Source organism: Capricornis sumatraensis, chromosome 5 (genome assembly GCF_032405125.1).
Source record: "Capricornis sumatraensis isolate serow.1 chromosome 5, serow.2, whole genome shotgun sequence".
Classification (NCBI taxonomy): domain Eukaryota; kingdom Metazoa; phylum Chordata; class Mammalia; order Artiodactyla; family Bovidae; genus Capricornis; species Capricornis sumatraensis.
Window position 1 is genome coordinate 48,389,750 of NC_091073.1, and position 17,722 is coordinate 48,407,471.

General features: G+C 36.4%; 1 protein-coding gene across 1 annotated transcript in view; it reads right to left on the reverse strand.

The window, feature by feature from the left end:
* Positions 1 to 17,722, reverse strand: part of RSBN1L (round spermatid basic protein 1 like) — a 62,001-nt gene that overhangs the window by 11,124 nt on the left and 33,155 nt on the right. The window contains exons 4-5 of the mRNA XM_068973004.1: positions 5,797 to 5,934; positions 1,550 to 1,692 (exon numbers count right to left, since the gene is read on the reverse strand). Coding sequence (XP_068829105.1) covers positions 1,550 to 1,692; positions 5,797 to 5,934 — 281 coding nt within the window. The remainder of the gene's footprint in view (positions 1 to 1,549; positions 1,693 to 5,796; positions 5,935 to 17,722) is intronic.

A 17,722-nucleotide genomic window follows, 5' to 3' on the forward strand; every position in this document is an offset into this window, starting at 1 on the left:
GAAATTAAAAGACGCTTACTCCTTGGAAGGAAAGTTATGACCAACCTAGATAGCATCTTCAAAAGCAGAGACACTACTTTGCCAACACATGTCCGTCTAGTCAAGGCTATGGTTTTTCCAGTGGTCATGTATGGATGTGACAGTCGGACTGTGAAGAAAGCTGAGTGCTGAAGAAGTGACGCTTTTGAACTGTGGTGTTGGAGAAGGCTCTTGAGAGTCGCTTGGACTGCAAGGAGATCCAACCAGTCCATCCTAAAGGAGATCAGTCCTGGGTGTTCATTGGAAGGACTGATGTGGAAGCTGAAACTCCAGTACTTTGGCCACCTCATGCAAAGAGCTGACTCATTTGAAAAGACCCTGATGCTGGGAAAGATTGAGGGCAGGAGGAGAAGGGGACGACAGAGGATGAGGTGGCTGAGTGGCATCACCGACTCGATGGACATGAGTTTGAATGAAATCCAGAGGTTGGTGATGGACAGGGAGGCCTGGTGTGCTGCGATTCACGGGGTCCCAAAGAGTCAGACGTGACTGGGCGACTGAACCGAACTGAATATACTATTGACTACCTAGGGCCTATTTATCTATTGGTTTTTTTTTTTTCACATTTTTCTTCTCATTTAGAAATGCTCTTTGTATATTAACTTTAGTCTGTCACGTTACTAATATCCAGTTTAGAGCTTTGTTGTTTTGATGTCTTTTTTCTCACAATAGTATCACCATTATATTCTTGCATCTTTGTTTAAGGAAGGTCTCTCTTAAGCTTAAGCTTTTTATTCTGATATTTTTATTCTTTTTTTACTTATTATGTTCAAGTCCCTTACTTCTTATATAACACTGGGGTTATGGCTTTGTTTCCCTTCAAATGGACTTCCAATTATGCCAGCATTATTCATTGAATAATCTTCTTCTTCCCATTTATCTTATGTTTAAGTTCCCATTATACTTTGATCTACTTGTGTACTCTATCCTATTCCAGTGATCTTTTTGACCTTTATGGTAATTTTTAATGTTGAGTAAGATGAGGTCCCCCCTCACATGTATCTTCTCTTTCACAGCTGTCTAGACTATTGGCTGACTTTGTTATTCCATACGAATTTTAAAATTATTTTATCCAGTGCTGGAAGTGTGAGTCCAAATGAACCCTAAAATTCTAATGGACTACCACTTGTATTCAATCCAGAGTACAGATCTAAACATCCACTTAGATCTTTTTTTATATTCTCCATAGATGTTTTAGTTTTCTTAAAATATTATTTAAATTTGTTTCTGAATATTTATTCAATTTATTCCAATACAGTTTATAATGTCCCTGTTGTAAATGACATTTTTTCCCCATCTGTGGTTACAACATGTCATTTGCCTGCATTTTTCATGTTTGATTTTATTTGATATTTATAAGAAATTATATCAGCATGGATAACCATTTTTGAATTTACATTTCAATTATGCTCTAAACTTTCCCTACTTTCTTCCTCCAACTTTCAACAAATGCACACATACCAATGTACAAACACTCATTCCCAGCAATAAACATTTATATCCAACATACCTTTTCCTTTTGAAAGGTGACTTTGGCATGTCAGCCACAGGGATCATCTGTTCTCCCGGGCGCACCCACATGATGGGACCATCATCACTATCTTTCCGACTCTCTAATTTTAAACTAGATAGTGTCCCCCAGGGCAGTGTACACTAGAGGCAAATAATGACACAGAAATCGATTATTTTTTAAAACGAATCTTCAAATATACATTAAAGACTACTGTGTCCTTCACAAAATTTCATACATACATCTGAATTAGGTACCTGTTTTAAATATATTTCTATATATTCATAAGTTTGCCTTCAAAATATTCTATTTCAGATATATCAAGAGAGTAATTATTCTTGGATGGTTTCCCCCACTTCTCCAATTCTGCCAGAGGTATGATTCACTGTATTCATCATCTGTTACTCTTTCTACCAAATATATGGGTCATATTGTTAAGTAGGAAGTTAGGCATGAGCACAAGGGGTGGCCTGGCTGAAAGGGATAGAAGCTGATCTCTAAAACCCATCCTAGACACACATAGGAGACTGCACAGATATGCTACAAAAATAACCAGAGGCTTTTCCAACTCCTGCACATGCGCACTAGGCCCACAGTGGATACAAAATAACCACAGTGTCTTCCCCAAGTAATCTTAGGCAGTTAGGAGCTCATTAAGGGTTCATAAATATACTACATCTGATTGTAACAGACTGAATTTTGGAAAGATATAAACAACACAGCCTACCGTTATATGACTTGCAATTGTCATTCGGCCTTGCGTGTATGCCCATTTGCATTCCTTTTCATTGACTGGTGGTGAGTACAAACCCTATTTTGCACAGGGCATAACCAAAAGAAAGAAACTAGAAGTATAAAAAGGGGGAACCCAGATGGAAAAGGAAGACTCCTTTGGGGTGGACCTGCTCTCATATTTTGGGGGTGTCTGTCTAATAAAAGATCTGCCTGGTTGAACTGAACTGAGCTGTAACTTGTCAGTTGTCTTAAACCCTTTACTCAGTTGTTCCAAATTTTTGTTGCGACGAGGCAAGAACCGAGGGAGAAAAATAAACCAACCTGACAATATAATGTTAACAGATTGGCAAAATAAGCAAGTTATCTTCCATGACAATCTATAAAAATGACCAACTAAGTTTTAAAAAATGGATACCTCAAATAAAAGGGGGCTACCTCTTTGAGTAGTTAAAACCTAACAGAACAAAGAGGAAAACTAAATCAAAATTAAAATTTATTCCTGTGTAGTAGTTTCTTGAAGAGGTTGCTGGTCTAAAACCAGGGATTAAAATCTCTGAAAACAGGAGCAACAGAGAAATGACCAAGAGTCACTGTCCACTGAATGGTGAGAAAATGGGTATTTATAAACCATACCCCCCTTTTCAAAAGGGGAGGTTGTCAAATTACATCTCTCCAGGAAGAATGCATTTATTTATCTCATTTACTTTTAAAATTAAAATCTGAAATATAAATACTTAAATGATTTTTTCTTCTTTATTTCTTAAATTATGAAAGTATGATAACATTTACAGGAGACTTGGAAAATACAGAACAAGTTACATATAGTTCTAGTATATATTATAGTTTTTTTAAATTAAGATTTTTAGTTGTTTCAATATCAAACTCTCAAAAATTAATAAAATGAATAGACAGAAAAGTAGGAGGCTATAGGAGACCTGAAAAGCACCATGAACCAATTCAGCATAATTAAGATTTATAGAATATTCACACAACAACGGGATACAAATCCTATTCAAGTTCCCACAGACTATATAAACCAGGAGAAACTGGAACATATCCCAGGACATAAAACAGTGCAAAAATTTCATCATCTGAAAGGACTGAAATCATACATAATCTGTTCTCTTATCACTGTGGAATTACATTAGAAATCAATATCAAAAGATATCTGAAAATAACTCACATATTTTCAAGTACAATGTGACATTTACCAAGAGAAATCTTTGACTTACCATTGGAAAAGCCTCAATAAAGTTAAAAGACTAAAAAGGCACTGCTGCTGCTAAGTCACTTCAGTCGTCTCCGACTCTGTGCGACCCCATAGATGGCAGCTCATCAGGCTCCCTCGTCCCTGGGATTCTCCAGGCAAGAACACTGGAGTGGGTTGCCATTTCCTTCTCCAGTGCATGAAAGTGAAAAGTGAAAATGAAGTAGCTCGGTAGCATCCAACTCCTGGCCACTCCATGGACTGCAGCCCACCAGGCTCCTCCGTCCATGGGATTTTCCAGGCAAGAGTACTGGAGTAGGTTGCCATTGCCTTCTCCATAAAAAGGCACAGAGGGTAATATTATAGGAAAAAAAAGCATTTAAGTGAGAAATTAACATCAAAGATACTTTTAAAAACCCATCTATTTGGAAATTAAGCATCCACTTTTAAATGATAGGTGTATCTAAGAAGCCGTAACAAGGAAAATTAGAAAATATCTGTAACAGAATAAAAATGAAAAAAATAATTTATCAGAATTTGCTGCATGCAGCTGTAGCTGCTCAATACAACTAAATATGATGTGGACTCTTAAAAATAATGCATGAAAACAAATAATGGACACTAGCTTAAAATGTTGTGAAATGTGAACAAAATCTGTACTTTAGTTAAAAAAAAAAAACTATCGCATGTTAATTTCCTGTTTTCCAGATGCACATTCGAATTATCTTGGAATTTTTTTGACAAATATAAATACCCAGGTGTTTTCTTTCCCCCTTCTCCAAAGTTCCAAATGTGATTCTAATGAAGCAGCCATATTTAAAAACAATAATATGATGATCTTTAATTTTTATTTAGCTTGTTTCACTTTTTCTATTTCATATTCAGTGCTCCCATTTCAGTTTATGTTTCTAAACTATGTATATATATATATTAGAAAACTTATGAATTTTTGCTTAACTAAAACTTTCATGATGTTTTGGTTCCACTTGTTTGAATAAGTATGAATAGAATGCTAGGCCTAATTTATAGTCACTCAAAACTCTGATATAGTTTCATTTATTCTGGCATCTCGCATTATAGCTAGAAGTCAAGAAAGCTTATTATCTTAGCAACTTTTTTAAAATAAATTTGAAGGAGGCTTGAAACTTCTAATTCAATTCTGAGAATATAAAGGAAATGCTATGTTGTGAAAGAAATGATGGTATTTTTAAAATGCCACTCAAAATAAATGCAACCAAAATCCATGTCACTAGCTGGGAGAAATAGACAAGGAACCAATGGTTTAAAAGGAACAAAAAAGGAAATAAAAGGAAAATGGAGTAGGATGAAAAAGGAAAAGATATATATAAACACGTAGACTAGAAAACTGAGAGGTAAAAAAAAAAAAGAGAGAGAGAGATGTTCTACAGAATATGTACCAAGTTTTAGAGATATACTAATCTTGTCACACTTTGACCTTTTAATTACTGATTAAATAACTGACCTAACTACATAGTTCAGAGATTTTTCTCTCAATAGGACAGTGCTAGCAGCCCATAAGAAGAAATATTTTCTGGAATGCAGGAACTGCTGGGAAAACAAAGAAAAAGGAAGAAAGGGAGGAAAAAAGAAAGGAGGAAGGAAAAAAAGGAAGGGAGGAAAGGAAGAAAGAAAACAGAATCCTGCTCAAAATCATTTAAAGAATTTAAAGGGGTCTTAAAGCTGCATTGTTTAAATACCTTATTTTATTGATGAGGACACTGAAGCCCAGAAAGTTTAACTGGTTTGCCCAACCCAGCTAGGATCTCCAAAGCTGAAATACAGTTATACAACTTGCCAGGCCAGTTTTCCACACACCCAAACTGTCACTACCCAGTTGCAAACACTGTGGTAAGCATCTATCCTGTACTTCTTAAATCTGCTGCGGCTGCTGCTGCTGCTAAGTCGCTTCAGTCGTGTCTGACTCTGTGCAACCCCAGAGACAGCAGCCCACCAAGGCTCCCCGGTCCCTGGGATTCTCCAGGCAAGAACACTGGCACTCAAGTATATAAAAAGGTGATAAACCAGTGGAATTTACTTTCCTAAAGTGGCAGCTACAGGCAAGTATTATTTTCTGATCTACCACTCAGCTTTGCTATTAGAATTAGTACCTGAGAAGTTACACACACAACACAAGAATTACTTCTAGTTTCTCACCTCTTCTTCCCTTCCTGCCAAATCAACTGAAATCAAAAATTTTATAATTCTGAAAAACCCATGATTTCTATCATTTGTAGCATGAAAGTAACACCCACAACTTAGATTGCTTCACATTGTTTTCTCTTACTTTTAAAAATGGTGAATCTTCCAACATGTCAAGGAACTCAGGGAAGTAATCTCCCACTTCTTCATCAACTGCTCCCACCAAGCTGATTTGTCTCATTGGGCCAGCTCTATAAGTACCATGAGAATATGTTCTTTTCACCTGAAGGATATGGATTTAATTTCATTAAACATAAGACAATTCCTATTACCACTGCATAATCCTAAATTATGTATGCTGTGTCAGATTTTTAAAACAAAATGTGAGGCAAGCAAAATAAAACAAAACGCCTTTTACAAACAATAAAACAAACAATAACAAAAAATCTGCACAAAATCGAGGTATTTTACCTTCTCTAGCTATTACTACACACTGCTTATGAAAACAGAGTTGAGATAAACAGCATACTTCCTGACAATATAGTTCCTCCTTTCAACACAGTTTATTTGATCTATAATGCTACTGAAATTATATTCAAAAGTTCCTATACCTTTATTTTCCTAAATGGTTCATACCTTTTTGTCAGAATTTTCAAAAACAGACCCTCTGAAAACAGTGCATTTAACCATCATCAGTACTTTGTACGTCAAAAAGGCCACCAGGAATTATGTTCCTTTCTAGATTTCAGCATATTAATCGAAGATTCACTTTATATTTCTCTGATGAAAACCTACTAGTAAGCTAGAGAACCAAAAGTCCTAGGTTCCAAATCTACATTTGCTATCTACCAGTTATGTGGGTAGAAATCAGTTAAATTCCTTCAGTTTTAGTTTCTTTAACTGGAAAGATTGATCTCAGATTTCTAAAGAAAACAATAATTATGTAAAGCCACCTGTACAGTGTGAGCAAATGGTTATCATTCAAATTTAAACCAAAATAAAAGAGGCTATATCTCAAGAATTATTGGTCCTAAATTTCAAAAGTACATCTAAACCTTACAGAGAAACCTCATATGGTAACGCTAGTAAACACGAGTATCCTTAAAGCAAAACAAATTCCTTTCATAAATAAACATCTTTTTCTCTGGATTGGCTTTTGTGGCCACTAACTTTAGGGAAATAACATTGTCTCAGTTTACCTGGGTCTATTCCAGTTTTAAAATGGGAAGTCCCATACACCAGGTAAATCTAGACGGCTAAATTTTCATCACATCAGGGACACAGACTCTAAAATATGTTCAGATCACAAGGTGAATCTCTACAACCGCAGTTGGTAAACACAATATTATGTATCAAAGTATCTAAGCCCCCACCTACATCAAAAACAGGACAATAAAAGTTCTATCTTAAGAGAATATTTTACTAAAACACTAGATAATTTTACTTAGTTCTATCTTAAGAGAATATTTTACTAAAACACTAGATAATTTTACTTTTTAGAATAAGCAAAGCAGTGTTATCAACTATACATTATTTCCTTAATAAGTTCATTTACCAGAATTTCAAAGTTAAGTTTTCATGAACTGCCACAAATTCACTTCTCAGAAACATAAAACCTTACCCAAATTCTTCAAGTTACGAAAAAAAACAAAACAAAAACAAAAAGCTGGGGTCTGTATCCCCATTTTGTACTCATGGTCTGATCTTTCTCCTGCCTCCCAAAAGTTCCTAGCATCTCCAATACTGAGAGAACTGTAAGTGAGTATCTGACTTTACAACAATATTTAGGCTCTAGACGTTTAGATATACTAACAGTACCACAAAAGTAAAATTAATCATTGTTATGCATTTCTGTAATGCAGTCGAACAAAGCTAAAAATATCAACTTAAAATTTAGCAAAATTATCAGGATTGATATCAACTTTGTTAGCTGACTCTGAGATCGTAGCCTCAGTACTGGATCTGCAAATGAGCATGACTTTCTGAGAGACTTGATTAAAATTAAAAGACTTGTATTAAAATTCATAAATATCTCACTGAAATCAAACACCTTTTGTTGTTAAACACAAGTTTACAAGTGCTTTGATATGCATCATTTGATTTACAAGATATATTTGACAGGCAGGATTTCCACTTCACACAAGTGAGTTAATTTTCTGTGCTGCAAACTTCTTTGTCTTGTGTAAACTTCGATAACTGTCTAAACTATTAACCAGTTCTAACAAAGCCAGAATCCAGTCTTTCCCATCCAGCTGGTTCATTCTACTGTATCACAGTATCGACAATGATCAACTTAATGATTTGTGCAGTGACTCAATTATCAACAAATTAACTTGAGGAAGGAGGAATTTCCAGTGAGAGAATCCTTCTGAAACCCAACTAAATGTAAGACCTCTTACAAAGAAATGGGTACTTTTAACATACTTTTAAAACAAAAGGCAAATGAATGGATGGTCTGCTGGACTCTTTTCTTTCCAAGAGATTACATGTAAGAATACACACATTCAGACTTGGAATGCACATTAGACCATTCAGGTATGATCTAAATCAAATCTCTTCTGTTTCTACAGTGAAAGTGAGAAATAGATTTAAGGGACTAGATCTGACAGAGTGCCTGATGAATTATGGACAGATGTTCATGACATTGTACAGGAGACAGGAATCAAGACCATCCCCAAGAAAAAGAAATGCAAAAGAGCAAAATGGCTGCCTGAGGAGGCCTTGCAAATACCTGTGAAAAGAAGAGAAGCAAAAGGCAAAGGAGAAAAGGAAAGATATAAGCATCTGAATGCAGAGTTCCAAAGAATAGCAAAGAGAGATAAGAAAGCCTTCCTCAGTGATCAGTGAAAAGAAAGAGAGGAAAACAATAGAATGGGAAAGACTAGAGAACTCTTGAAGAAAATTTGATACCAAGGGAACATTTCATGCAAAGATGGGCTCAATAAAGGACTTTTTTTTGTAACTCAAGAAATGGTATGGACGTAACAGAAGCAGAAGATATTAAGAAGAGGTGACAAGAATACACAGAAGAACTGTACAAAAGAGCTTCACGACCCAGATCATCACGATGGTGTGATCACTCACCTAGAGCCAGAAATCCTGGAACATGAAGTCAAGTGGGCCTTAGGAAGCATCACTACAAACAAAGATAGTGGAGGAGATAGAATTCCAGTTGAGCTATTTCAAATCCTAAAAAATGATGCTGTGAAAGTGCTGCACTCAGTATGCCAGCAAATTTGGAAAACTCGGCAGTGGCCACATAACTGGAAAAGGTCAGTTTTCATTCCAATCCCAAAGAAAGACAATACCAAAGAATGCTCAAACTACTGCACAATTGCACTCATTTCACACACTGGTAAAGTAATGCTCAAAATTCTCCAAGCCAGGCCTCAATACATGAGCCAAGAACTTCTAGATGTTCAAGCTGGTTTTAGAAAAGGCAGAGGAACCAGAGATCAAATGGCCAACATCCAGTGAATCATTGAAAAAGCAAAAGAGTTCTAGGAAAACATCTATTTCTGCTTTATTGACTATGCCAAAGCCTTTGACTGTGGGGATCACAATAAACTCTGGAAGATTCTAAAAGAGATGGGAATACCAGACCACCTGACCTGCCTCTTGAGAAATCTGTATGCAGATCAGGAAGGAACAGTTAGAACTGGACATGAAACAGCAGAATGGTTCCAAATAGGAAAAGGAGTACGTCAAGGCTGTATATTGTCACCCTGATTATTTAACTTATATGCAGAGTACATCATGAGAAACACTGGGCTGGAGGAAGCACAAGCTGGAATCAAGATTGCCAGGAGAAATATCAATAACCTCAGATATGCAGATGACACCATCCTTATGGCAGAAAGTAAAGAAGAACTAAAGAGCCTCTTGATGAGAGTGAAAGAGGAGAGTGAAAAAGTTGACTTAAAACTCAACATTCAGAAAACGGAAGATCATGTCATCTGGTCCCATCACTTCATGGCAAATAGATGGGGAAACAGTGGAAACAGTGACAGACTTTATTTTGGGGGCTCCAAAATCACTGCAGATGGTGATTGCGGCCATGAAATTAAAATATCCTTCCTCCTTGGAAGAAAAGTTATGACCAACCTAGACAGCACTTTAAAAAGCAGAGACATTACTTCGCCAACAAAGGTCCGTCTAGTCAAGGCTATGGTTTTTCCAGTGGTCATGTATGGATGTGAGAGTTGGACTATAAAGAAAGCTGAGTGCCAAAGAATTGATGTTTTTGAACTGTGGTGTTGGAGAAGATTCTTGAGAGTCCCTTGGACTGCAAGGAGATCCAACCAGTCCATCCCAAAGAGATCAGTCCTGAGTGTTCATTGGAAAGACTGATGTTGAAGCTGAAACTCCAATACTTTGGCCACCTGAAACAAAGAGCTGACTCATTTGAAAAGACCCTGATGTTGGGAAAGATTGAAGGCAGGAGGAGAAGGGGACGACAGAGGAAGAGATGGTTGGATAGCATCACCGACTCAATGGACATGAGTTTGAGTAAACTCCTGAAGCTGGTGATGGACAGGGAGGCCTGGGGTGGTCGCAGAGAGTCGGACATGACTGAGTGACTGAACTGAACTGACACACATTCAAAAGACATACCAATAAAGAAAGAATGCTCTTTAATACTAGGAGACATTTAGGAGTCAATCTTCTCTGAGAAAATATTAATCTAAAATGATTACAGTTTATTTAATAGGTAAAAATAGGCCAAACTATACATGAAATAATTCATTTCTCTAACTGAAATAGACTTTGGAGTTCTACCAAATGGTTTCCATGCAATTCAAGTAACTACTTCCATTCTAAAACATAAAAAAAAGAACCTACTATAACATTATTTAACTATAGAGGAGGATAAATACTGTTAATAATTAGAAAAACAGAGCTACTATTAATAAGTTTAACATTCAGCCCTCTTTGAATAAAATTTCTGTGTTTAAATGTTAAGTAAAAACATGCAACATTTAGTAACAGCAAGAATGGGTAAAGCTTCTTTGGTGATAATATTAAAGATATATTTTATAACTTAAGTACTTTGATTTATCCAGATGTTGCTATTTTAGATTGGAATGATTATTTCACTGACTGAAGAAAACATTACTGACCTAGCTATCTCATTTCATCCAAATTTCCACTTTTACATTAATTTCCAAGTTTACATATGTTGTTCTTTGTTTAAAAGTAAAATAAAATGAAACACATGTCTAAATTAGTACAGACCTAAATGTTAAAAACTTTAACACAATAGATTAAAACAAATTTGATTTTTCCTCCTCTCCTCTGTTTGACACCCTTAAAACAACACTATATTTGTTGATGATTTTTTGGTCTGTCCTATTAAAATTCATAAATATTTCAAAAGATATATGGAAAAAACTAAATTTTAAAGAATAAAGTAAATACAGACTCTACATGTTGGCTGATAATGTTAAATATGGTACGTGAATCTTCATAGTTCTTGTCATCTCATGGCAAAATACATATATATGTAAAATTCATTTACACATATAATTTGCTATAATAAAAGCACAAGTCCGTTCCTTTTTCACCAAAATGTGCTAAAACTGTAAAATACATTTTGTTTGTCCACTACTAAAACCACAGATAAGTAATTCTCTGGTGATCCAGTGGTTAGACTCCACGATCTCTCACTGCCAAGGGTCCAGGTTCAGTCCCTGATAGGGGAACCAAGATCCCTTAAGTGAAACAGTTCACAGCAAAACCAAACAAACAAAAAGCAATCCACACATATATGCCACTAAAAAGTATGGTCTCTATATAAATTACACATACTTAGCTATCGGGTTTAAAACAAAAAAGAATTTTCTTCTAAACATTGATTCTCCAAATATTAAAGATAATAATCTGATGATTCAATAGAATGGATATAAATATATTTAAATTTAAAACTAAATTTTAAAAATTAAATTCATCACAATCTTAGCTTGAGAAAGTAATCTGTATTTTAAAATACAGTGTAACTCAATTAAAAAATGGCCAGACCTGAACTTCCAAAAAATATATATAGATGGCCAACAGGCACAAGAAAAGATGTTTAACATCACTAATCATCAGGGAAATGCAAATTAAAACTACAGTGAAACATCACTTCACACCTGTCAAAAGGGCTATCATCAAAAAGACCAAAAATAACAAATGTTGGAGAGGATGTGAAGAAAAAGGAACCTTTGTACACTGTTAATGTGAATGTAAATTGGTGTAGCCACTGTGGAAAACAGCAGAGGTTCCTCAAAAAACTAGCAATTTCCTTCAGGGGTATACATTCAAAAAAAAATGAAAATGCTAATTCAAAAAAATAAATGCATCCCAAGGTTCAAAGCAGCATTATTTATAACAGCCAAGATATGGATGCAACCCAAGTGTCCAACAATAGACGAATGGGTAACAAAGACATGGTGTGTGTGTGTATATATATACACATACAAAGACATACACACACACACACACACACAGTGGAATGATATTCAGCTATACAAAAGAATGCATTTTTTTTCTATCTGCAACAACATGGATAGACTTGAGTGATATTACTAAGTAAAATAAGTCAGAGAAAGATAAATACTATGTATGTTATTAATTATATAAGGATAAATACTATGTATGTTATTAGTTATATAAGGAATCTAAAAAATTAATGAATGTAACAAAAAAGAAACAGACTCACAGATATAGAAAACTAGTGGTTACCTGTGGGAAGAGGGGTGGGGGGAGGGGGATGAGCAAGACTGAGGCAGGGAGTTAAGTACAAGCTACTATGTATAAAATAAATAAGCTACAAGGGAATAATGCACACCATGTGGAATATAGACAGTATTTTATAAGAGCTTTAAAATGGAGTATAATCTAAAGAAACTGTGAAGCACTGCTTTGTCACTTGAAACTAAGAATAATATAAATCAACTATAACCCAATTAGGGGCTTCCTAGGTGGCACTAGTGGTAAAGAAGCCACCTGCTAATGCAGGAGACATTAAAAGATACGAGTTCAATCCCTGGGTCAGGAAAATCCCTTGAAGGAGGTCATGGCAACTCACTCCAGTATTCTTGCCTGGAGAATCCCATGGACAGAGAAGCCTGACAGGCTACAGTCCATAGGGTCACAAACAGTCAGACACAACTGAAGTGACTTAGCATGCATGCACACCCCCAATTAAACAAACACACTGTAATGTAACTTTTAATTATATACCACTTAATACATATCATTTAATTCCTTCCTGGAGAAGGAAATGGCAACCCACTCCAGTACTCTTGCCTGGAAAATACTATGGACAGAGGAGCCTGATAGGCTACATACAGTCCATGGGTTCAGATCGCAAAGAGTCGCACACAACTGAGCAACTTCATATTAATACAACTTTTAATACTAAGTGGGTAAAGAATCTGCCTACAGAGCAGAAGACACAGGTTCAATCCCTGGGTTGGAAAGATCCCCTGGAGGGGGAAATGGCAACTCACTCTAACGTTCTTGTGGCTTCCCTGGTGGCTCAGAATAATAAAGAATTATTACTGGTAAAGAATCTGTAATTTGCTATTGGTAAAGAATTACCAATTATTAATGGTAAAAAACTTGCACCGCAGGAGACCCGGAGTTTGATTACTGGGTCGGGAAGATCCCCTGGAGAAGGGCATGGCATCTCACTCCAGTATTCTTGCCTGGAGAATTCCAGAGACAGAGGGGCCTGGCGGGCTACAGTCCAGGGGGTCTCAAGGAGTGGGACATGATTGGGCAAGTAACACTATCACTTTCTAGATTAATAACCCAATACTTCAAACATACACTAAATTTGAACAATTAATGTTTCAAACATGGAAAACTACACATATTCAAATTCAAAACATACATACTTCTTGATGAAACGAGATATAAGAATATAATCACATACTTCTCACAAAAAAAAAATAGTATGCTTTGATTTACATGACATCTGCAATAACGAAATATTATACAGCAAATAATTAAGTTTCCTCTGTAGCATGGAACAAAAAGAAATCTACAATAATCATTAGAAAAAAAGTCTCAATTATCCAAAAATAATTTATCCAACAATTACAATTCAAGAGCAGTGGGATGAGAAAATGAAAAAGGTAAGAGCTGAAAGAATATCTAAATAGTTAAAATAAATGTCACAAAGGCCACGATTCATGAGGATACTCTTCTTACATATATGTTTCTACACTTGGCATAATTCCAGTTAATATCAAAAATCTTAAAGGGTAAGAAACCACAATTACAAGGGAAGGGAGTGGCAAGAGGTATGAACAACTGCAGCTGCCCTAGCTCATCGAAATTATAACACCATAATGACAAATCTAGATGGAAAAACATGAATTTTGTTAAATATGCTCAGTCATGAAATTAAGAGACACTTGCTCCTTGGAAGAAAATGACAAGCCTAGGCAGCATATTAAAAAGCAGAAAAAAATAAAAAAATAAAAAGCAGAGACATCACTTTGCTGACAAAGGTCCCCACAGTCAAAGCTATGGTTTTTCCAGTAGTCATGTACGGATGTGGGAGCTGGACCATAAAGAAGGCTGAGTGCCAAAGAATGGACACTTTTGGATTGTGGTGCTGGAGAAGACTCTTGAGAGTCCCTTGGACAGCAAGGAGATCAAACCAGTCAATCCTAAAGGAAATCAACCCTGAATATTCATTGGAAGGACTGATGCTTCAAAGTATTGAAGCTCCGAAGTATTGAAGCTGATGTGAAGAGCCGACTGATTGGAAAAGACCCTGATGCTGGGAAAGACTGAAGGCAGGAGGAGAAGGGGGCCACAGGATGAGATTGTTGGATGACATCACTGACTCAGAGAGTTTGGGCAAGCTCCGGGAGACAGTGAAGGACAGAGAAGCCTGGCATGCTGCAGTCCATAGGGCCTCAAAGAGTCAACTCAACTCAGTGACTGAACAACAACAACAATCCTCAGTCAAAAGGTTATCTTCAATAAAATCTTGGTCCTTAAAACCGTATGCTTCCATTATTCAAAAAAACCACTTACCTAGAAATACATTGTGATGACACTTTGCATAAGATCACTGTATTTGCTTCAGTAAACAATGAAATTATTAGTTTTCTGATGCAGTTAAAAAATTGAAAATATCAACATACATCACTGCATTAAAACATACCCTATATGCTTCCTTAAAAGGTATACCTTAAAAGGTATATATATTCCTTAAAAGGTATACCTCTCAGAAGACAACATAATAAAAGGCAGAAAGGATAGTTATTCTTATATTTGTAAAAGCTATCAACAGATGTTAACATTTTTAACCTAAACCCCCCCTAGAGTCCTGAACTCCACAAAAAACCTACCACCATCATGACTACACTCTCATATTTCCCTTTATTCACTCCATTTATTCTCTATAAATGTTATGAAGGGGAGTAAGGGGAATGGGAGAGGAGGAAATAGAAGACTTTTCGTAGCCACTGTCAGTAATTGTCAACAACATAATCTCAGTTTCGGTTAATGGGAAAGGGACTGTTCAATTAGATTATGTTTAAACTAAAAGCCTATTCATTATTCCTCACATAATCTTTAAAAACAAAAACAAAAAACACATCTGGCTTGCTATAGAAGAAAAAAGTAGCCTTTATGACAGGAAATGCATTGCCAAAAATATACTGCTTTCTCTTATTTTAGTTATAAAAATTGCTGCAACAAGGGAAGCAAATTGGACATATGTAATTAAAAAAACCACTAGGAATGACTCACTTGAAATAATGCTGTTTCCCAAAATGTGCTCCCTGATATGCCAGTCCCTGAAGAGAAGGCTCTATAGTCCAGTAAGTTTGGAAAGCTCTTCTGGTTGGGAGGTTCACCACACACTATTAAACGCTATAAAGGCTGTGAGAAGACTCAAAATAAATAAACATTTCGCCCAGCATAAGACAAACTGTTTTGATTTCAAAATCTGTTTTTCTTATTTACCTGTTTTCTTTTAGTGTGCCTATCAACATCCCAAGATATTAAAAATTCCACCGAATACTTTATAGTATACAGTATGTGCTTAGTCGCTCAGTTGTGTATGACTCTTCGCAACCCTTTGGACTGGAGCCCGCGAGGCTACCTGTCCATGGGATTCTCCAGGCAAGAACACTGGAGTGCACTGTCATTTCCTTCTCCAGGGGATAGTATATATTATAGTTAACTCATGCTAAATAGAGAAGATATTATAGATGCTTCTAGCAAGTATCATCATCAAGCCAGAAAAAAGAAATACAAACAAGAGGATAGTTACTACAGTAAAAACAACAACAACAAAAAAATGTGGAAATGAGAGCAGAAGAAGCTACTGGTTCAATTCTGGTGAATTAAAAAAAAAAAAGTCGAGCTCACCACGGCAATCCAAGCATCTAACAAAAATAAATGTGCCACAAGGGGGAGCTATTCCCCATCATATCTAGTATATCCTTCCAAAGTAAAACATGTACCAGGTAATAACATTTAATCAATATTTTATTTCAAAAATATCCTTATAACTAAAATAAGAATAAAACTGTTATTATTTATTATTTAAATTAGTACAATAAAGGAAAAAGTCTCCGTTCTCAATTCAAACATCTGATACCTGCCACCTACTGCAGCAGATCAGGTCAAACACTTAAGCTGTACATGTCAAGCACAACTGGTCATAATGAAAAGTCAGTACAAACGAAGGCAATGGTCAAAGATGCCATGCTGAATCATTTTCATTGGCCTAGCACGATGAATGAATGACCCCAGATGAATTCAATAACTGTTAGTTTTCTCCCCTCATTTTGCAGAGCCAAGGCTAAGATTCAAACCAGATTTAATAACTGTTGACTTCTAGATGTCCAAGCTGGTTTTAGGAGAGGCAGAGGAACCAGAGATCAAATTGCCAACATCTGCTGGATCATCAAAAAACCAAGAGAGTTCCAGAAGAACATCTATTTCTGCTTTATCAACTATGCCAAAGCCTTTGACTCTGTGGATCACAATAAATTGTGGAAAATTCTGAAAGAGATGGGAATACCAGACCACCTGACGTGCCTCTTGAGACACCTGTATGCAGGTCAGGAAGCAACAGTTAGAACTGGATATGGAACAACACATTGGTTCCAAATAGGAAAAGGAGTACGTCAAGGCTGTATATTGTCCCCTGTATATTTAACTTCTATGCAGAGTACATCATGAGAAACGCTGGGCTGGAAGAAGCACAAGCTGGAATCAAGATTGCCAGGAGAAATATCAATAACCTCAGATATGCAGATGATACCACCCTTATGGCAGAAAGTGAAGAAGAACTAAAGTGAAAAGAGGAGAGTGAAAAAGTTGGCTTAAAGCTCAACATTCAGAAAACTAAGATCAGGTCATCCAGTCCCATCACTTCATGGCAAATAGATGGGGTAACAGTGGAAACAGTGACAGACTTTATTTTGGGGGCTCCAAAATCACTGCAGATGGTGACTGCAGCCATGAAATTAAAAGATGCTTGTTCCTTGGAAGAAAAGTTATGACCAACCTAGATAGCATATTAAAAAGCAGAGACATTACTTTGCCAACAAAGGTCTGTCTACTCAAGCTATGGTTTTTCCAGTAGTCATATATGGATGTGAGAGTTGGACTATAAAGAAGCTGAGTGCTGAAGAATTAATGCTTTGGACTGTGGTGTTGGAGATGACTCTTGAGAGTCCCTTGGACTGCAAAGAGATCCATCCAGCCCATTCTAAAGGAAATCGGTCATGAGTGTTCACTGGAAGGACTGATGCTGAAGCTGAAATTCCAATACGTCGGCCACCTGATGCGAAGAGCCGACTCATTTGAAAAGACCCTGATGCTGTGAAAGATTGAAGGCGAGAGGAGAAGGGGATGATATGAGATGGTTGGATGGCATCACTGACTCAATGGACATGAGTTTGAGTAAACTCCAGGAGCTGGTGATGGACAAGGAAGCCTGGTGTGCTACAGTCCATGGGGTTGCAAAGAGTTGGACATGACTGAGCAACTGAACTGAACTCGCTATTAAAATATTGGTAGATTTAATCATGAGTTAACACTTGCTGTAA